Source organism: Euprymna scolopes, chromosome 12, assembly GCF_053919585.1.
Source record: "Euprymna scolopes isolate OS-2025 chromosome 12, ASM5391958v1, whole genome shotgun sequence".
NCBI lineage: Eukaryota > Metazoa > Mollusca > Cephalopoda > Sepiida > Sepiolidae > Euprymna > Euprymna scolopes.
In genome coordinates this window covers 65529567-65553368 of record NC_136493.1, presented here as the reverse complement: position 1 = coordinate 65553368, position 23802 = coordinate 65529567, and the positions used below count along the sequence as shown (strand labels likewise).

The 23802-nt window shown below is 36.1% G+C and overlaps 1 protein-coding gene across 13 annotated transcripts in view; it reads left to right on the top strand.

The window, feature by feature from the left end:
* Nucleotides 1–23802, top strand: part of LOC145291306 (integrin alpha-9-like) — a 971358-nt gene that overhangs the window by 207833 nt on the left and 739723 nt on the right. For 11 of the 13 annotated variants that reach the window (XM_080137012.1, XM_080137009.1, XM_080137006.1 and 8 more), the window contains exons 3-4: nt 18331–18443; nt 23503–23579. In XM_080137012.1, the coding sequence (XP_079993138.1) occupies nt 18331–18443; nt 23503–23579 (190 nt within the window). The remainder of the gene's footprint in view (nt 1–18330; nt 18444–23502; nt 23580–23802) is intronic. The other 2 variants (XM_080137015.1, XM_080137011.1) reach the window with 1 other exon arrangement.

Below are 23802 nucleotides of genomic sequence, written 5' to 3'. Positions count from 1 at the left end.
TGAGTGCCTCCGACACGACCTCAATGTCTCTGAAGCCCGACACGAAGATCGTGACATCATCGGCGAACGCGGATACCTTAGCAGCTGAGCCGCCAGGCAGAGCCATTCCGCGCAGGGCCGAATTTGCCTCCCCATGTCTCAGCTTGCGGAGAAGAGGCTCCAAAGCCAGGACATAAAGCAGGGGCGACAGCGGACAACCCTGACGAACCGACCGAGAGATAACAAAGGGTTTCGAGCACTTTCCGTTCACTTGCACGACAGCCATGGGCTGTCGATACATTATGGAGATCCACTTGCAAAAGTCCGGTTTAAAACCGGCGGCCTCTAAGACAGATGCCAGGAAACGATGGTCGACCCTATCGAAAGCTTTGGACTGATCTAATTTGCTCCCAGCAAATTGAAAATGGATAAGGCGCTTTGTTTGTGGAGACAGGGTGTTACAACTGGCGTCGGTCTCGGAAAATGGATAAATGAAAGTCACTAATTCCAGACGAAATGTTTACAAGTCAAACTTAGTTTGGCAGTTTAAGAGTTGTATTTAATTTCATTCCGTCTGAAACAAAAAAGACAATCATTTCGTTATTAATCGTAAAAGATTAATTTTTATGAGTGTTTCCCTTTAACAGCGAGGATGCTTGGAGGAAGGGAGACATAAGTAGCTGCTGACCTTGCCTTTTAGGTGAGGCTATTCGTCCATTCGCCTCTCTTTTTCTCTTGCTCATGTTAAAGATGACGCGTGTTTAAACACGGTGGAGTAGGGAAAGGTAGTTTTCTTGCCCCCACGACAATTCTGAGGTGGCTTTTGAGGTGCCTAGGGATCAGGTTTCAATTATAGCGTTCTACTAAATTGCACACCTACTTTGTGACCATCTCTCTTACGTGACCGGTAAATATTCCCGTATAAAACAGGGTTCGGAAGGGAACTTTCTTACCCCCCCCTCCCTCTAACCCTCGTTTCTTTCTTATTTGAAAAAATCCTAAATTTGTGAAAAAAAAAAGAAGCTTTTTTATTTTTTATAAGAATACGGTAACAAATTGAAAGACACTCCAAAAATGGATTTTTGCAAAATTTTTCGGAAAATAATGTGTTACAGACAAAACGTTTTGTGGACATGTTATGCTTATTATTCAGCTTTCAAAAATGAAGTATTAGTAAACTTCTATTTTAACGTCGAAAAGAACTTTACCCCCCCCCCTTCATTCACCTCTAATTTGACTAGACCCGTTGAATTGTCGGATAGGTACTTGTACGTTTAGTCAAGACATTAAAAAAATGAAAATATCGAAAAAAGGTTATATTGCACGTATCCGTTATGGAACGAAGTTCTCCGAAAAAAAATTCAGTTAATTTCATCAAGTAGTTTTTTTTGTTTTTTTTTTTTACATCGAAAAAACAATTTGTTATGATACCGAGCAAAAGGTTCGATTTTTAGGAAGAAAAGCTAGAATTAAAGATGGGGAGGGAGTGTCTTTACATGGAGTTATTTCCCCGTGGCGTGTTGTTCACAATGGCTGACTTCAACACGCTCTCATAAGAACATGTTTTTCCGCTGTAAAAAAAAAAAAAAACAAAAAAAAACTACTCGATCAAATTAAATGAAATTTTTTTTTCGGAGAACTTCGGTCCAAAACGTATCGTACGTATCGTACAATATAACCTTTTTTTCGATATTTTCATTTTTGAATGTCTTGACTAAACTGTACAAGTGCCGTCGGATGTTTTTACTCATAATAAAAAACACAAACGTGTTTTTATTTTATATACAATTATACACATTCAAATTCGTATTTAATTTTTTGTTTGAATTATTTTTGAAACTTTTTTCTGACGCTAAAATAGGAAATTACTGTGCTATTCGTTTTCAGCACACTGAAGCACTTGTAACAGTTGTCATCGAGTTGGAAAGAAAGTAAAACTTTAGCCTAACCCTTTTTTTAGACGGCAATATTCACCGGTCACGTGAGAGAGATGGCCATAAAGTAGGTGTTCAATTTATCATTGAAAACTGATTCTGACGATAAAAGTTATAAAAAAAGTTAATTTTTTTTAATATAATTTTAATCTGAAAAAAAAGAAGATAAATAAATAAATGAATAAATAAATAAAACAATGTGTTATGTATTGAATTTTCATTGAAAAAATTCTAAATTCTTTTTTGCTTTGCAAAAATTAAATTTGCTAACAAATCGTTTTAAATTCGTTATTTGTTTTATTTTATTTTATTTTATTTTTTGTTCATTTTATTTATAAGGTATTTTTTTAGTTTACCGACCCCTCCGCATTCACCTCTAATTTGTCGACTTTTAAAAGTTTTCGGGTATGCTGAGAACGAATATCGCATTTATTTTTTGCGCAAATACGCAGTTATCCACATTTGAAGACATGCAGTATCCAAAGTAATCACTATTGTTTTTGCTGGCGGCCATCTTATTGCTGTCAGTAAGTTTTCACGAGCGGTTTACAAAAGCATATTTTATGTTTTTCGTTCTTTATTGGGGGGAGGGGGTATTCAAATATAGAACTTGTGTACTTTAACAGGTACTTCTGTAGTTTAACTAAGCGTTTTTCCATGGAGGGACATTTTTGCTGATGACACTACCATCTATGGTAGCACATCTAGGACAGTAAACGACCAAGTTCTCTCCGATTCTCTCTCCTCTGATCTTGATCACGTTGTACAATAGGGAAAGGAGGTTTTGGTTACTTTTAATGCATCTAATACCAAGCTTCTATCTTTACATCATCAACGTTCTGATCCCCATCTGGTATCAATTAAAATGAATAGCTCTCGTCTTGGGGAGGCCTCAAGTTTTGACAAGCTTGATCTTTACTCTTGATCTTAAATGGAACACGTACATCAAATCTGTTGCCAAGGCCGCTGGAAAAATGGTCGGATCCTTCTATCAATCCAGTAGATATCTCACTGCTGATGCAATTCTCTATCCATATAAGAGCCAGGTACGTCCAATGATGGAATACTGTTGCCACATCTGTGCAGGAACTGCTAGAAAGGACGTGTCCTGCCTTGATAGAGTTCAAAATAGACTTCGTAGCCTCGTAGGAGATGTCCTTTTCTCTTCTCTGCAACCTCTATCTCACAGAAGAAATGTTGCGAGTTTGTCTCTGCTTTATCGTTATTTTCATGGAAAGTGTTCGACTGAGCTTCAATCTATGCACCCCCCTCGCCAAACTTTCACAAGAAACACTCGTCTAGCTGAAAACACTATCAATAATTTCCTCCACTCTTTATCTGTGCCTAAACCTAAACGTAGATTCCATGAACAAAGCTTCTTTCTAAACTGCACGCCTGTGGAATTGTCTTCCGTTTTCCTGCTTTCCAGCTGACTACAATATGGTTGTCTTCAAGTCCAATGTAAACAAGTTCTTAATGAGCCATTCCACTTGTTAACAAATTTACCAAATTTCCATTACTAACGATTACTTTATTGTCCAACTGACTATTGTAAACTCTTAACCCTTATCCTCGAGTGGTCTCTGGGCCTTGATAAGTGGTTATGCCTATGTAAAAGAAAAAAAAAAATTAGTGGTCGGTGTTCTGTTGTAGTGAAAGATAATATTTACCTTTTAATTTATTTTAATAAATATTACTCTAATTACTGTTTTCAATTTGTGGTGTTTCTTTACGTTCTTTCCTTTCGCTCAAGATTTCTTGGAATTTACCACATCCCCTTCCAATAAACCTTACTTTCTTTTCTGCCAATGCTGGTGGTGGGAAGGGAGGATTCCAGTTACATGTGGCACATTTAGCTTCTTTTGGCGTTTTTTTGTTATTGAAAAACAAGATGGCCATCATTAAAAATGATAAAGATTATGTTGTATACTGAATGTCCTCAAATATGGATAACTGCATGTTTGCGCAAAAATTAAATGCGATATTCGTTCTTAGCATACCCGAAAACTTCTAAAAGTCAACAAATTAGAGGTGAATGCGGAGGGGTCGGTAAACTAAAAATTTACCATTTATAATTAGCAGACCCACTCGGCATTGCTCAGGACCGTATAAAACATATCTATTATTCTTAAGGGGGAGGAATTTTTTATTATCATTTGCTATCTCGAGCAAAAGAATATTTTACCTAACCTAAGGCATGAATTACACAAATTATGTATTGTGAGAAATTTTCCACGTATAACTGCCATATTGTTTTTGGCTGCTTTGTAAACCGGTCTGTCATTGGTTTAATTTGAATGCGCTAAATCTTGTCTTGGCGCCAATTTGTATTCATGTATTATTTTTTCAGTCTGTGAATGAACACAGTAGATAGTGGACTCATAACAGCGGCGCTCTGTTTCAGCGAGTCAGGATTTTACCTTCATGGACACCAAGCAGTGGGTGAACGAAGGACATTTATCTAAATACAGAGACAGCATAATTGCTGAGCTTATTCTACTCTATAAGGACATTCTACAGTGTTCGGCATGACTGTGATTATAGGAATTTGTTCATATTTCTTCCGTGAGTTCCCAAAATATGCCGGTATTGGACACACCGTGTTCTCCATTTTAAATCCTTTTAAAGGAAACCCAAACTAACATTCCCGCAAAGGAATCGAACTAAAGGCTCCATTGCATATGGATAGAAAATTCAGACACTATTTTTGCAAATGACTTACAGTGAACCAAAGAACTTTCATTTACTGGCACATCATGAATAAAATTTGAGTTTTAAAGGTATGGCTTTGTTTGTAGAATTTCATTTGCTTTCTGCAGGGAGGAAATTTGGCGTGTGGGAAAAAAATTTCTTACACTATGAAATAATTTTAACTTCCCTGGGACATGTGATTAACAACACGAATATTAAATAATTTTACAATTCCTAGTACGGATAATGTACAACACATATATTAAATAATTTTCTTACCCTCTGACAGGTAATGTAAATATATGTATGAAACAATTAACATACTCTAGATATTGTACAACATATATGAACTAATTTTAAGAAAAATGAATTCACTGTTAGAAGATGAATCATTAGAATTTCAAACTAAATACATAAATACATTGTCTTTGTTAGTGATTAGGTAATGCATGCTTCAACAAAAAATGTGTCATTACTGTGTTTCTTTTGCCACCGACACCACCACAGCAACTATAATTTTAAACAAAATTATATAATTTCTAGGATAGGACTCAGCAGATTTTCCAAATAAATATGTAAATATTATTTCATCACAGTCCGTAGTCTGTATGTCAGTTTCTTATTTAATAGATTGTTAGGTGAAAGTACAGAATAGTTTACAAAATACCCTCCTCTTCCTATATTAAGAATGGCTTTCTAAATTATAAATTTATTATTTCAGCACGGTTCATATTTCATATGTCAATTTTTTATTTATTACATTGTTAGGTGAAAGTACAGAATAGTTAAAAAGATACCCCCATATTAAAAATGGCTTCTAAATAATGTTATTATTTCAGCATAGTCTGTGTTCCGTATGTCAGTTTCCCCCCCCCCTCCCGTCTTAAAAAATATATATGAAATAAAGTAAATATGAGATCGTAAACTTCTACAACCATTTCCGGGACTGCTTCCATATCATCCCATTTCTCTTAAAAATAGATAAAGAATTAAGAAACTTTGAGATCATAAACTGCTTCAGCCATTTCCGGGATTGACTCCATATCACCCCCCTCTCTTAAAAATAGATATGAAATAAAGGAAATTTGAGATCATAAACTGTCTCAGCCATTTCTGGGACTGACTTCATATCCCCTTGTCTCTATAAATATATATGAAATAAAGTAATTTTGAGATCATAAACTGTTTCAGCAATTTCTCAGACTGACACCATATTCCCTCTTCTCGCTGTTAAAAATATATATGAAATAAAGTAATTTTGAGATCCTAAACTGCTTCACCCATTTCCGGGACTTACACCATATTCTCCTTCCGACCTCTTAAAATATATGCTGTGTCGGTTATTTTGTATTTTTTTAAAGAGGAGGTAATGCCTAGTGGAAAACTATATTACGCTTACTTGGCCTTTTAGCTAAGATAAAAGTGTAGTATCTGTTCTGATGCAGCATTTCAGCAAAAATATCTACTGGCCCCCGTCTCCATAAACAGAAAAAGTGGCGGTAATACTTGGGAGAATAATTCACCACACCCCAACCTCACCTAAAAAAGAAGATTTGGTAATCCCTAGCGGCCTTCAGAGTACTTTTAAATGCAATATACTAATGCTTGTTCCTCCCTCATCATTAGCAGTGCCAGAAATCACAATTAGAAATCACAATTAGAAATGCGTGATAAAAACTTGAATAATTCGACCTCCTACCTTTTGAAGCTTAAACTACTTGAAAAATGTAATTCAAACCCAAAATTTTTCAATTAAAGGAGCAGAGACCAAAATTTAAAAAAATAACAGGTTTAATAGCAAATTATGCAATATTTGTTTTTTTTAAATCGGTTTTCTTTAAAAAAGATTTAAAGAAAATCAAAGAATTTTAACTTACTTCGGTAATATATATATATATATATATATATATATATATATATATATATATATATATATATATATATGTGTATATATATATATATATATATATATATATATGTGTATATATATATATATGTATATATATATATATATATATATATGTGTATATATATATATATATATATATATATATATATATATGTGTATATATATATATATATGTATATATATATATATATATATATATATATATATACATCCCAAAAATCATTTACCTATAAAAAATACTAATCAATGGGTACTTCCATTCTTCATTGTTAAGAATTTATCCATATTTATATTTTATATTCCATGTCCTTTTTAAATAAAATACTTTTTTAAGCGAGTATTAAAAAAAATCGCAACATCACATGTTTTTCACACTTGAAATAAAGGGAGACAAATGTCTGCTTTTCTTCGAGTTGACATCTTCGGTGACTTTAAGTGTCAGAATTAATGTCTCTTTCTGTGCTGTAAACAAAAGTTAGTGGGCCACCGTACATGAAAAATGATCACATTTCACTTATCAGTTTTTGCCGTTAAAGAAAAAAAAACACTCTACCGATTTTTGATTTTTTTTTATTCTCTTTAAAGAAATACATGAGTTTTTGATTTAATATATTTTATTCCTTCTTTATGGAGTGAATTTTTTTTTAAATATCTAAAATAAAAACAAAACATTGAATGAAACAGAAAAAATTGTCATAATTGTACGAAGTTTTCTGAACACTACAACAAGATTAAAGGTTTCACTTAAAAAAAAAAATTCAACATGTTTTTTAAAAAAAAAAAAGGTTTTAAACTTTGGACTTTACAGGTAAATTTGCAAATAACTGTTCTTTTTTTGTTTTAAATAAGCTTATTTTATTTATTGATCTTTTATCTTCAATTTGTGATATATAAATTTGAGGTGAGGAAATTAATTATTTTCATTTTAATAGACATTTCAAAATGGGGTGGGGGTTAAAAAATCCCTTGTCTAGAATATTATATTCAGCTTATTGGAAAGAGCATAAAATTTCACATTGAACCTGAAAATATCTTAAAAATGGAACCAACAGAAAAATTTTGATAGATTTTTAAAGTTTAAAAATTGAAAATAATTTAACTCGTAAGATTCAATTGATAAAAAATTCTGATACATCTACCTTTAGGTATGTCAGAATTTGGGGGACATTTTTGACACCTCTAACAGAAAACTGCGAATAAAATATAAAAAACTCTTTTTAAAGTGGGCTGTTTATTTTCTTTATGGAATATACTTTCAAAATAAACTATTAAAGTCGTTTAAAAAATAATAGAAATATTATTTTTTATTTTTTAAAAAACAGTGTTTACAAAGTGCCTGCGCGCATTCATGCAGCCATTTTGTTCACCTAATGAAATCAATTGTATTTTACGAGTTAAATTTTTTTTCAATTTTTTAACTTTAAAAATCTATCAAAATTTTTCTATTGGTTCAATTTTTACGATATTTTCAGAATCAATGTGAAATTTTATGCTCATTCCGATAAACCGAATATAATATTCTAGACAAGGGTTTTTTTTTAAATTCACCCCCAATTTTGAAATGTCTATTAAAATGAAAATAATTAAATTTTCTCACCTCAAATTTTCTCACAAATTGAAGATAAAAGATCTATAAATAAAATAAGCTAATTTAAAACAAAAAAGAACAGTTAGTTGCAAATTTACCTGTAAAGTCCAAAGTTTAAAACCTTTTTTTTTTTAAACTATGTTGATTATTTTTAAAGTGAAACTTAAAACTAACTTCTTATATTGCACAGAAAATTTCGTTTAATTACGACAATTATTTCTATTTCATTCAATGTTTTTTTTTAGATATTAAAAAAATCAATCCATAAAGAAGAAATAAAATATATTAAATCAAAAACTCAAGTATTTCTTTAAGAGAATAAAAAAAATAAAAAATCGGTCGACTGTTTTTTTTTATTGGCGATAAGTGAAATGGGACTATTTTTAACCTATGGTGGCCCATATTTACTAATTTTTGTTTACAGCCAGCAATAGAAAGAGACATTAATTCTGTCGCTTACAGCCCACCATAGTTCGAACAAAGGGAAACGGTTATCTCCCCTTTTTCCATTTTTGATGAGCTGAAGTTGCGATATTTTTTAATACTCGCTTAAAAATGTATTTTATTTAAAAAGGACATGGAATATAAAATATAAATATTGATAAATTCTTAACAATGAAGAATGGAAATACCCATTGAATAGTATTTTTATAGGTAAGTGATCTTTTGGAATTTATATATATTTTATCGAAGTAAGTTAAAATGCGTTGATTTTCTTTAAATCTTTTTTGAAGACAACCGATTTTAAAAAACAAATTTTGTATAAGTTGCTATTAAACCTGTTATTTTTTAAATTTGGTCTTTAATTGAAAAAAAAATTAAGGTTTTAATTATATTTTTCAAGTAGTTATAAACTTTGTCGAATTATTCAATTTTTTATCACGCATTTTAATGGCGTTTTCTGACACTGCTAACCTACCTCATCATCAACATATGACGTCACTTCCAGAAAATGACTCAGCAGTTTTTCGAAATACATGATTTCATTATAAATTGTTCGTATTTTTTTATATGGGTAAATAATAACGTTATTATTTCAGCACGGCCCGAATTTCGTGTGTCATTCCGTCCCTCTTAAAAATATGCATGTAATAAAGTAAATATGAGATCGTAAAAAGATATATAGGTTTGTTTTCATGTTTACAAATTTCAAACAGCGAGTAAAATTTATGTATGATTTCATTTTTAAAAAAATGAGTTGGTGTCATCAGTTAGAATTCAATTCAATAAAACCGAACGTTCACGCCTGATAAAAAATTGGAACAATGAATCGACTGAATGTACGCGCATACGCATAAAAAACGAAAATGTAATGCTCTATGAACATTTTACATGTAAATTTGCCGATGTCTGTATGCGATATGCATGCATGTAAGCAAAGATATTATTTGGTGCATTAATATTATTTCCTGAGAATTTCAGTGTTATGTGACCAGTAGTTTAAGATTTTACCTGTTAGATATTTACACACACACACACATACGTCTACTGTTTTATTTATTTTCAACTACCGCGGAATTTCCACAGGTTCTGTTAGTTTTTAATATTGTTATAAACGTATGATTATTATGAGCGTATAATTGTTATGATTGTTATGTCTGTATAAGTATTATGATTGTTATTAGCGTATGATGGTTATGACCGTATAATTGTTATAGTTGTTATGTTTGTTGTTGTATTATGTGGACCGTATTAGTAAAGGGTTAGTGATAACATGGAGAGAAAAGAGAGAGACACACGTGTGGACGGAATCTTTATTAACACTGAGAAAGAGTAGTAGTTTTTGCTACTATGATATACTACGTTATTGTGTGGTGGGAGGTTGCAAGCGATGGTGATGGAGGGAGTAATCCCAGTCAAGGGAAGATAACTCGTGTTACTTGATGTATATAACATCTTCGGTTTTTTACTAAAAATAAAAAAGTTTTAATTTTTATTTTATACCAGCATTTCAGCCCGGCGTTGCCCGGGTGTTTGGATGTGTATGTTGAGCAAAAAAAAAAAAAAAAAAAAAAAAGTGGTAGTAGGAAGGCAGGCTCGAACCCGTACTGCAAAGGAGGAATAGAACGGGGTAAACCCTAACTTTTATGCTATTACGACCACCGCCAAACCGGAAGCGACATTTTTTAAAATTAAGGCGAGACAATCTAAAGGAGAGGATAACTTTAAAAAATATCGGCGAAAAAAGTGCCCCCCCCCTGTAGAAAAGTGCCTAGTTGAAGGGGAAGATATTAATGTTTTTAGCCAATTTTTCGATATTTGTCGTAGGAAAGGTCAAACTTTAAAACGATACTGATTTTGGTAAAATCTGTCGCCTCTATTGAAAGTTTAAGGCAGACATGCAAACATACATACATACATACATACATACATACATATATACATTTATATATTGGTAACTAAAGAATTTCGACCCAAACTGATGAAAAAGCTTGCCCTATCTCTGAATACCCTTTATGTAAAATTTCCAATATTTAGACCAGAAATTGTCTGAGTAATTTGGAAGAGACCGCAGAGATCATTTTTTTTAAAACTTTGACCCCTATAATGACCCCTTAAAATTTATTGTTTTGGACTCACATAAAGTTATTAAGTTAGATCAATGTCAAAGGAACCTATATCTAAAATTTCAAGTGCGTAGACCCAAAATTGTCGGAGGAGTTTGGTAGAGTTCTCAAAGGTCAAATCGTTGAAATCTGACCCCTTAATCGACTGGCTAAAAAACCGATCACATCGATTTTCTCCAAATCTCAGTAACCTGTGTATCAAATTTCGAGTCTGTAGACTAAAAATTGACAGAGTTATTGCGTAGGGAAATGTACACAGATACACAGACACACAGATACATAGATACACATACACTTTCACTTATATATATATATATATATATATATATATATACATAAATATATATGAAAACAATTTTGTGTTAACTATAAACGTTTTATGCAAACATTACGCAGTATAAATCATATAAAATATCTGCATTAATATAATTACACATAATAGTTAACTAAAGATGATCATCCCATAAGAAAACCGAAAAAACTAATAGGGGATTAATTAAAATGAATGTTTAAAAGAATATGCAAATTAGCTAGATCTTTTGCTAGTGAATGCAATCCCACAACCCATATATAAGAAAATTGTATTTTTTTTAAATAAATAGAAAAGAGCGTATAGTTCGGCTGTGTTTTCGTTTTGCTGCTGTCCAAAGACCGGCTGCCGGTCCCTGTTGGGCGGGTTGTCTCTTTTTCCGACTCGACCGGTCTGCGTCTGAGGTGGTTGTTCGAAGTCATATCCAACGGAAACTTCAGCCAGGCCAACCGGGAAGAAGACGCAGAGGAGGAGGGTAACTTGGCCGGGCTCCAGTGCAGACATGTCTAGCCCGGGGTCCGGTTCTCAGAGGGGGCTTCGACCACCTCTGAGCACAGGATTAGGCCTTGGAAAAATTCTACCGCCACGTGGTCCGAGTTCCGACCCCCCGCCTAACCCGGTTTCTGGCGTTCGTGTCCACGACACGCCCGCCGGTTCAGGCCCAGTAGACAGACCACTAGGATGGATTAGTGTTGACCCCCGCACAAAACACGGTGTTGTCCCCCGCACTGCTAATCTAGGTGAATCGTTTGCGTTAGGCAGCGACTCTCACGTAACTAGTCGTACTGCTGTTCCCGGCAGTAATAGTAGTAGCAGTAGATTTAGGCCAGCTGAAAGAGGTGTTCCGACTCGGTGGAATCACCCGAGGAAGAGGGCTTTAACTGTCAGCCCTCCCGCCCATGGGAGAACGGATCCCCTAGGGTCGGGAATTAAACCAGCAACCTCTGGAGATATCTCAATATTGAGGAACACCGAGTCAGAACAGACGTTTTCGAACGGGTTGCCGGACGACAGGGAAGAGGCCATTAACATGTTAACGCTTCTAGATGAACAGTTGAACGCCGCGAGGCAAGCCGACATAGAATTTAGTAGCAGCGACAGTAGCGCTGATGAATGCAACAGACAAGAACTGCTACTACGACAAGTGAGAAAGTCGCGTCAACGAGAAAGAAAGGGGGCTGCTCAGACTGAAAGAGAGAATGGGGCAGCTAGTGCCACAGCCACAAAAGAACCGGCACTGACCCCTAAACCGCCGTCCCCAAGGGAGAAGCCGGGAGAGTGGCCGACGTTGCCAGGGAGTTCACAAACAATAGACTCGTCCGGTTCTATTATTGCCCCGGGACAGAAATCACCGCTGTTAACAGTGTCACAGACGATAATATCAACACCGCAGACGGCCGCAGCGGCAGTGGTCAAAGACTGGGGCCCCCAGTCGCAACTAACTCCCGGGGATTACCGCCGGTTATTCGATACAAAATAAATCGAATTGAATCAACATGTTGATGCTTTCACTGGAAACGCAGATGTGTGCGCTGCTAAACTAAGAGAGTGGCGTCAGAAAGGGAGTAATGTAGCACTGCTGGATTTGAAGAGAGCCTACCTGCAGATACGAGTCCATGAGTCATTATGGCCATTTCAGACAGTGATAATCAAGGGAAAACGATATTGTTTGACACGTTTAGGTTTTGGCCTAAACGTAGCACCCTTAATAATGACAACTATTATTAAAACTGCTTTGATGCAGGATGAGACCACAGCAAAAGCTGCTTCAGCTTACATTGACGACATCTACGTTAATGAGGATATAATGTCTGCAGATGTGGTTCGAAGAAAACTGGAATCGTTTGGGTTAATAAGCAAAGACCCTAAGCGCCTAAAGGACGGGGTGCCTGTGTTAGGCCTAGAGGTCTATGGGAAGGGCAATACTTTGCGATGGAAGCGAGGGAGCACGATTCCAGAGTTACCCAGTGTATTGACAAGATGCATTGTGTTTTCTATTTGCGGTAAATTAGTAGGACATCTACCTGTCTGTGGATGGCTCGTATCGGCAACAGAAGTGTTAAAAAAGACGAGTAACTGCAGTAACCAAAGGATGGGACGACATGGTGGATGATGATTCTCTCCAGCAAATGATGGCTGAAATGTTGTCCAGAGTACATAGAAACGACCCTGCCTAGGGTGAGTGGCAAATATCTGGAAACGAACTGAATGCATAGGTTGATGCAAGTTCACTGGCTACAGGTGTCGTGTTGGAACAGTTGGGTGCTGTTGTGGAAGATGCATGCTGGCTTCATCCGAAAAATGATGCCCAGCATATAAATTTGGCAGAACTCGATGCCACATTAAAAGGGCTTAATCTTGCATTACAATGGCAGGCTAAGGTTGTGCATCTCCACGCTGATTCGTTGTGTGTTTACCACTGGTTGACCGACACCTTGACTGGAAAGGCTCAAGTTAAGACTAGAGCTGCAAGTGAGATGTTAGTACGAAGGCGACTGGCAATAATAAAGCATATAGTTGACAAATACAGCTTGCAGGTGGACATTACCTTAGTTTCGTCGATGCAGAATTTGGCTGATAGCTTGACTAGAGTACCAAAGAGATGGATTGATGTAATGAGGCAGGGATCTGATCCTCCACAACAGACATGCACGGCTGTAACAGATCAATTAACACCTGACCAGATCCGTGCAATACATCAGCAAAGTGGACATCCCGGAATTCAGAAGGCAACATATTTTGTCCAAAGAGCGTTTCCTTCAACTACAAGAGCATCAATCAAGGCAGCTATATGCTCGTGTGAAGAGTGTCAGCGAATTGATCCGGCACTGTCCCAATGGCAAAAAGGGAAGCTTGAGGTGGAGGACAACTGGTATCGAGTAGGAATGGATGTAACACATTATGAGGGCAAGCATTTTTAACCTTGACAGATTGTGGTCCGACACGTTCCACGATATGGCGCCTGTTGACACAACAGGATGCATCTAGCATTATATGACAGTTGAGAGCTGTCTTTTTTGAATGCGGGGCCCCACTGGAAATTCTGACTGATAACGCCACTATGTTTCGATGTCAAGAATTTCAGAAATTTATGCAGGAATGGGGGATTAGAATGTGTTACCGATATGCATATTTTCCAGAACGTATTGGTATAGCGGAGCGGTGTCACCGCACCATTGAAAGAATTGCAGCCAGGACACAGTGTTCTATTCCAGAAGCTGTGTACTGGTATAATGTGACACCAAAGGACGATGCAACACCAGAAACTGCACCAGCTAATGGGATTTACCGCTATGAACAGCATATAAAAGGAATTGATGGCAGTGGTTAGCGTTGTCAATACACCATATCAAGTGGGAGAACGTGTTTGGATAAAATCCCCAAATGCTGGGTGCACTGTAAAATTTTGCAGAGGAAAAATAGACAAAATCATAAGTCCTCAGACCATGTTGAATAATGGTGTACCATGTCATGTAAAAGATATCCCCCCCTGTTATACCTCTTCTTATTCTGAGGATAATGAGGAAGCTCACATACAGTTCAGGGATGATCCTGATCACCTACTGCCCCTACAGGTGAGCATAGAAACACTACCTACAGAACCAGATGAGGGAATGATGGAACATACTAGTGGCAATAGTGATGAGGACGATGGACATGAGGAAGTAATACCACCAGTTCCTCATCAAAATACCCGAGAAAGACGAATACTGCCCACCCGCCGTGATTGTGAAACACCGCCTATAGCACCACGAGAGGGGATGATGGAACATACTGAGGAAGATGGAACCGAGAAAGTGATACTTCTGATTCTTCGAAGAAGTACCCGACAAAGACGGATACTGCCCCCCTGCCCTGTGTGTGATCATGAGATCAGGGGGAGTATAGGGAAACGTGCGACTTACTTAACTAGCACGTGTGCATAATTCAACGGGTCGTTCGTGGAATGAAATGAATGAAGAAGAAAGAAACAAAAATGGCTGCCTTATCTCTTTATATGCCTGCAATGTGACCACCCGATATGCAAATAAGATGCTCCTGGTTGGAGTAAAAGAGGGTTGATTTTTTAGAGGGATGTTCATTTTGAAGTTGGATTTCGAAGAAATAAGTTGAATTAGCAGAAGTTCGTTTGGAGTTGAGAGAAGGTGCGTTACGTATACAGAAGTTTGAAAGGTGGAAGTTTGAACAACAGTGTAAACCTTACCCAGGAAATTATTGGTGTGACGGGTGGAAGAAATAACACTCAAGTTATTGAATATATCCATTTTCCTTGAGAGTGAATACGAACAGTGTCGTTTTTGCTTAGTGTTGGTAGTTCTTTAGACTTTTTATCGACTTCATGCCTTTTCAGTGCTTTATTATGCATGATGTTAGGAAGGTTTGTCCTAAGCGTTCTTTTCATTAGTTTTTGGGCTGGTGACGAGGATTTATCTTTTAATGGAGATGTTCCTAGTGCTAACATTGCTGGAAATGGACCTTGGTTGCTTTCAAATGACTTTATTAGTGTCCTTTTTATAGTTTGTACATTTCTTTCTACTAGTCCATTGGATTGTGAATAGTTCGAACTTGTCATGATGTGTTTGAAATCCCAATCTTTAGCAAAAATTGTTTGAATTCTGATGATGTGAACTTACGTCCATTGTCGCTGATTACTATTTGTGGAAAACCAAATTTTGCGAAAGTGTTTTTTATTTTCTTGATCACTGTGCGTGATTTAGAGTCATCAAATTTGTGGATACCAAAGTATCTCGTTGTGGAGTCTTTATTACTACATATGCTTTATTGTATAAATAAAAAATGTCTGTCGGTACTTTCGTCCATGGTGTTACTGGTATTTCATGGTGCATTGGAGGTTCTGACGGTTGTTGGTTTCTATGATTTAAACACTGCCTATCATTTCTTTTATCTGATGATTCATGTTGGGCCAATATATGACTTCCTTTGCTCGTGCAATGCATTTCTATATTCTTAAGTGTCCTTTTTTTTTACATGGGGATCACCACTTATCAAGGCCCGGAAGCCACTCGGGGATAAGGCTTATTTTGTGTACAATAATCAATGGGATAATATCGTAGTAATAGTTGGTATTGGAGATTTGATAAAGTGTCTTACTTAAGGGGGCGATTAATCAGGAATTTGTTTATGTTGGACTTGAAGACGACGTCCAAGTGGGAAACAGGCGAACGGAAGAGAATTCCACAGGCGTGCACTTCTCAGAAAAAAAGCTATGTTCATGGAATCTACGTTTTGATTTAGGCACAGATAAAGAATGGGGGAAATTACTGACAGTGGTTTTAGCTAGACTGGTGTTTATCCTGAAGGATTGGCGCTCAGACGAGCACTTGCCATGGAAATAACGATAAAACAAAGACAGGCTCGCAACGTCTCTTCTGTGGGAGAGAGGTTGCAGGGAAGAGAAAAAGGCATTCCCCACTAAGCCACAAAGTCTATTTTGTACTTTGTCAAGATAGGATGAGTTGAATTTTGGGGTATCAAAACCAAAGCAAAATATGATGAAAGTAAAAATAAAATAGATAAACCCCACAATTTATTATACCATACCTGTTCACACTGAAACACTTATCACAATATTCTGTGGATCTATATCAAAAAACCTTGTTAAACTTTGTGACATATTTCCATTCTATGGAGGTCAGGTGCGATCGAACACCCCCATAATTTTATTATACCATATTTCTTCAAACTGAAACATAATTATCAAAGTATACTTACGCAGATAGATATGAAAAGTCTTTATTAAAGTTTGTGCCTATTTCCATTCTATGGAGGCAAGGCGCGAACGCAGACCCCACAATTTTATTATACAATCCCCATTTAAGTTAAAACATGCTTATCAAAGTATTATTATGTGCATCTATATCAAAAACACTTGTAAACTTTTTTTTTTTAAATTTTTTATTTCCATACTTTGTGGACTAGGCGCAAACACAAACCCCACAATTTTAATGAACCACCATTCTGCCAGATCAAACATTCCTGTGTCTCGATACATCTTCTATCATTATATGTAATCAGTTTTTTTTAAATAGACAACCATATAGGAGCCTATTCGTGACCAGACACAGACACATAAAGACACACAGACACAGACACACAGACACACAGACACACACACACACACACACACACACACACACACATTCAGCTTTATATTATATATATATATATATATATATATATATATATATATATTTTTTTTTTTTTTGACGTTTGTGAGTCTTAAGTAAGGTCCGTAATTATCTTCTGACACCATGTTGTATTATGTGGACCGTATTAGTAAAGGGTTACTGATAACATGGAGAGAAAAGAGAGAGATACACGTGTGAACAGAATCTTTATTAACACTGAGAAGGAGTAGTAGTTTTTGCTACTATGATATACCACGTGATTGTGTGGTGGGAGGTTGCAGGCAATGGTGATGGTGGGAGTAATCCCAGTCAAGGGGAGATAACTTGTGTTACTTGATGTATATAACATTTGTTATTAGCGTATGATTGTTATGCACATATGGTTGCTATATTTGTTATGACCACATAATTGTTATAATTATTATGAGCTGTGTATGTATCAAATGATTGTTGTGATTGTTACGAGCGTATGATTTTAATGGCAGGCATTTATATATATTTACTAACACAGCATTGACAATAGTAGAGAAGACTCTTAGTCTCTTTCATTTGTTCCCTTTTACACTGTTTTCTGTTGACTTCTTTTCAACACTCACTGGTTTTATATTCTATGTCTATACTCCCATTGTCAGTGTGTGTTTAGTCTAATGATACCGAAGAAATAGAGACATACATCCCACTATTCTTTTATCCATTTTACTTTTTATCATACTGTTCTGCAGTTGACATCTTTCTGCTTTTTTCCATACAACATATTTGCATATACCTGTCTCGCTACAATTTATATTTTATACTCTTGTTGATATTTCTTGTTACTGCTGGTTTAATATTATTTGACTGGACTAGTATTCAGCGGAAGAACGAAGAAAGACATCAATAAGAATTAGAAGGAAGATAAAAAAAAAGACAGAAAGAAAAGAAAGTAAAAAATGATGGAAGAATAAATAGATATGTGTTAAGTCTTGCATTAAAACATTTTTGCATTAAACTTAATTTTCGTTAGGAGAGTTTGTTTGAACTTAAAGTTTTACTAAGTAAATTTATTTACACGTCTATCAAGTATTTGTTAAGTCTATGCTCCACAGAATTCTTGATTTTGTCAATTCTGAGACAAATTTCAAGTTTTACACGGTAGATTGTAAATTTATTCTTCATTTTTATTTTTATTTACATATAATTACATATATATTCATTTTTTGACAGAGTTTTGGTTGGTGGCCCAAAAGCCAAATCTGGAGATTTGGTTACAGGTGGTCTTTTTCAATGTGACATTAAAACAGGCGGTTGTAAGCTAATAAATGTGGAGCAAGATTCAAGTAAGATCGATTTTACTCTCTTAATTTTAAATTCTGTTTAAATGTTGTCTTCTTAACCTGTTTGCTTGGAAAAAATAATGTGGTCCCAATAAAATGATCCGTGAAAATAACATTGCTTTATAATATTGTATGTTGGTGTTAAACATAAATGTCGTCTGAGTAATCCTTTTTCGTTGCTAAACAGCAGGAGGCGGTTCGTTACTTATCACCTGAAGCTCCTTGACTTACAAGAGACTTCCGAGAATATTGTAATATTCTTTTTCACCAGGCCTAAAGGTTTATACTTCTCACAAGAAACATAATCCTGTGTTGTATCTTGTCCTAGTAAGGAAACAGGTAAATCACAATAGCTTTTGTATGAATACATATTTCAATTAATTTGATCCAGTCCTAGTACCTTCTCCATTATAAACAAAGGCAGAAGAATATGCCCATTCCATCTTGCTTGAAGTGATTCACTTGTAAGTGAATGCTGAAGGAGGCGGCGGTCCATTTTGAAAATGGACCTAAATACTGTTCAAAACGAGCTTACCTCATATCTTGTCCTTATAGTGGAAGTGACTTTAGCTCTCTATTAATTCTATATGTGTACGTAAATAGTAATAACAAGTGTCAAAACGTTTCAGAAAGAAATGCATTTTTGAGAATATGAATGTATAGGAGCCTGGGGTAAAAGGAGATTGCGGGGAAAACGAGACACTAACGATAACTGAAAAGAGAGAGCTCTTTAATGAGGAGAATGATACAGAGATCACTTGGTTGATCGCATTAGCAGTAACGTTTAGTTCAGCTTAACACAGTGGTAAGAGGTATGCATTGGAAATTTATCTATTTTGATTTATTTTTATCGTTCTACCATAATCATGTTCATAACGAAAAAGATATAGATTTGTCAAGCAAAGAATTAGCATTCTGATAGATATTTCTGTTAGATATAGTCATAGATTAATCAGTTTCACCCACTTAAGCATGGCAGCATGTAGTACTGTGGGGTAAAACAGTACAAAAAAGCAATGAGGTAAAATAAGACACTATCTCGTTTTCCCTAAGATGTTCACAGCGTTAAGGTGAGTTTTGTTGAGCTGATTGAGATTGTGAGAGAATGTTGTATCATTCTTTTGTGCCTTGCACCACATTGCATACAACAACTGCAGCCCTTGGATATAGCTTTCATGAATCCGCTTAGCACATTCTATGATAACCAGGTTTGAATTTGGTTATGTGAACACCCAGGATGTGTGGTGACCCATTCCGAATTGTAACCCTCCTTAGTTTCTTTGGTCAGGAATACCTGCAGGCAACAACAATGCTGAATGCAACAGAGCCTTCAGGAATATGACCTTTGAACCGAAGCGTTTTTATTCCATTGCAGCTGAGGTAACATATATCCCTGTCATTGTTGATGATCTCAGCCTTCAGCTCACCACATTTTTATATTACAATGATACCAGTTGTTGAATCTCAACCTCTGGTATGAGTTATTGCAAATAAATAAGCATATAGAAGTGAGATGAACAGACGAAAAAGTTTAGATTAAAACTTTTATTTCAGATGGGTTAGTGAAGTTGTTATTGAAATTGACTGCCAGCCGAATCAAGAGATGTAGCTGGTTTAATGAAGATAGCAGTCCTTGTTCCTGGAATTTTTTAATTGTATTGTTGATTGCTAATAATGATGGCGGTAGCTTTGCTGTTTGATTGTTGAGAGGATGGTCACGGTGACGACGGTGTTGCTGTTGACTGTTAAGGAGATATTGAAGATGACGACTGCACTCCTTGAGGCTTGGGCACACACTGCTGGTGCTGCTGATACCCGGCCGAATTTATACTTCGCCTGCGAATGTAGTTTAAGGGAGTTGTTTTTTTGTTTTTTTTATCTCAGGTTGTGTTAGTTTCTGTATTATGACTCACGGAAAGAAGTTATCTGTCTAGGTGGGGGGTATGTTCACTTGTCCATTTTGGATTAATACTGATAAATTTGTGGATATACCTGAATAAAAATTATACTCTCACAGTGTCCCTTGAATTAATTACTCATGCCAATACACATCCTGGGAGACTCCAAAACTGTGATGTTCACACTTCAGACTTGATTGTTTTTAAGTTTAATAATTATTTCTGGTATTTTTCATGCTAAAATGAATTGTGAATTATATTGATAATGTGGACACAGCAAAAACAGTCTTTGACGTTCTCGTATGTGTTAAATATGCCTGATCAGTTTATGAACAGGGTCCGTTTCCTTCACCTTTTGCGTATGTAAATCTGGAGGCATATGCAATATAACGATGTCCCTCAGATCTCAATCAGATTTACATAACAGTGAGAAGCTGCCCTCTTGTTTTCTTGCAGGGATTTTCCTGGTTTCGTCGACTTCTGAGGATGGTGCACGATTCTCATCATCATCAGAGTTATATGCAGGGTTGCTTGAAGATTATTGTTCCTAGTTGTCGCATGGTGAGGGTGGATAGGTGTAGTGGCTATTGACCAAGACGTCGGATATGTGCACGGTGGATTCAGACTGTGATGCCATTCTCATTTTGCACTTGACATTGGTGTCAATGATGACGGATTTTTTATATTACAGTGGTTTTATATGAACCTCTGGTATGAGTTATTGTAAATAAATGAGTTTATAGAAGCAAGAGGAACAGATAAAGAAGTTTAAATTAAAACTTTTATTTCAGGTTGGTTAATGAGGTTAGTATTGTTCTCTGTTACTTGTTAGGATGTGCCACTGTTTGCCGAGTCCGGAGAGGCAGCCAGTGTAATGAAGATAGCAGTCCTTGTTTCCGGAGCTTTTGATCATACTATTGATTGCTGGCATTGATGGTGGCAGCTTCGCTGCTTGGTTGTTGAGAAGATGGTGATGGCGGCTCTGGTAATGATTGTTGAAAGATGATGACAGTAGCTGCTGTTGATACCCGGATGAATTTATACTTTGTGTGCGAACATGGTATGATACTATATGGTATATTTTTCTCATTTTGCTCCATGTTTGTGGTAAAACAAGGCTGTCTAGTATGTCAAGTTTAAAGTAGTAGAGCAGTGGCTTAGCTCCCATCAGTTTTACCAAATAACAAACAGGTCCTGAACAGAAGCGTGTCCTCTATCCCTACCATTATCAATGGACCTGAGGTAATCTCGTCAGCATCTGACAAAGCAAAACGTTTTGTCAAGAACTTTGCAGCAAATTCTATCCTTTGCAATCAGAGTTGCCTACTCCCTCCCACCCCGTATTTCCTCTTGTGACTGAAAACACACTAAGCGACATACAAATTTCTGTATGTACTGTTGCCAAACTCTTGATTCTAGTAAAGCAACTGGCACGACGGCATTCCAGTCATAGAGCTCAAAAGTTGCAACTGGAATTGGCTCCGATATTTACAAAGCTGTTTAAACGCTGTCTTGAAATGCTTCTCAACACCTTAGAAAACTTCATCAGTCTGCACTGTATTTAAAAATTCTGGTGATCGATCTTAGTACAGAACAATCAGTCTCCTGTGCGTCATGAGTAAATTGCTGGAAACTTTGATAAACAGAAAAGTGGTCAATCACCTCAGCAAAAATAACCTGCGCAATGACATGCAGCAATGTTTCCATTCAGCGAGATCTACAGCTGATGTACTAACAGTTATATCACACAGCATTAGTGAATCGCTCGATGGATGCTTTTTCTCTAGAGCAATAGCTCTTGATATATCAAAGGCTTTTGATAAAGGCCTACTTCAAAAGAGCACCAGCTATGAAATAGCTGGGAATGTCCTCTCAATTATAAAATCCTTTCTTTCTGATAGTCGTTGATGGGCAGAAATCAGAAACTCACTGTATTAGCGCTGGTGTCCATCAGGGTTCCATCCTGGGTCTAACACTGTTCCTGATCTTCATCAATGATCTCCAAGATCACATTCTTAGGTCATTTGCATACATTTATGCAGATGACTCGACAATCTATGGTGACACTTCACAGGCTAGCAATGACAAAGATCTTTCTGATTCTCTCTCTTCTGATCTTGAGAACGTGGTGCAATGAGGAAAAAGGTGGTTGGTTAATTTTAATTAATCGAAAGCCATGCTTCTTTCCTTTCATCCTAATCGCTCTGATCCCCACCACACCCCAATTGAAATGAATGGATCTAGTCTTGGGGAAGCTTCGTGTCCTGACAAGCTTCTGAGATTGACATTCACTCTTGATCTGAAATGGAACCCATACTTCAAATCGATTGCTAAGATCGCTGGGAAAATGGTGAGATCACTCTACCGTTCAAATAAGTATCTCACACCCAATGCGTCTGTATAAGAGCCAGGTGCACTTTACAATGGAATACTGTTGCAACATCTGGGCAGGAGCTGCTGGGCACGCCTTACCTGCCTTGATAGAGTTCAAAACCGACTTCAAAACCTAGTAGATGATGCCCCATTTTCTTCCTTGCAACCTCTTTCCCACAGAAGAGATGTCGCCAGCCTGTCTCTGCTCTATTGCTATTCTCATGGTAGGTGCCCGTCTGAACTCAAATCTATGGCCAAATTGTCAAACTTTCACAAAAAACACTCGATTAGCTAAAACTACTATATATGATTTTCCCCACTCTCTATCTGTACCTAAATGTAAATGCAGATTCCATAAACAAAGCTTCTTTTCCAAAACTGACCGCCTTTGGAACACTGTTCGGCTGGCATGCTTCCCGGTTAAATACAACATGGTAGCCTTAAAATCTAATATAAAGAAGTTCCTGTTAAGTCACCCCCATAAATAATTAAATTCTACCCAATTTACATCATTAAAGATTACTTCATTACCACCTTACATTCATTAACCCTTGTCCTCAAGTGGCCTTGGGGCCTTGATAAGTTGTGACTCCCAAGTAAAAACAAAGAAGATAACTAGAAATAGTTATCTACATTTGTACAAAATAAACAACTAAAAAAGTTTCACATGTATCTGTGAAAATGCTATTAAACAGAACAAAAAAAAAAAAAAAACAATTTAATATTTAATATTTTAATAGAATGTTTTTAAACATCGCTTCATCTATTTCAATGACTTTTTCACTTTCCAGGGCCAGAATACTCACGATCTAACCAATGGCTTGGAGTTGCTCTGGATGTTAGCCCAATAAACCAAACCCTTGCAATAGTTGAGTATTTTTTATTTGTTTATTCTTCAGCAGCATATTCAACATCATCATTTTGGTATTTAAGTGTCTAGACTCCAAGATGGGCAATGTCTCATGTCTGCTCTTGATATGATCTGATCGAAAAAATTGATAATAATCTTATTTCATAGTCAAATTAATTCTAATTACATTGGTTCATTATTGTTGTAATGAAAAAAAAAGTTTCATTCAACACAAAACCAA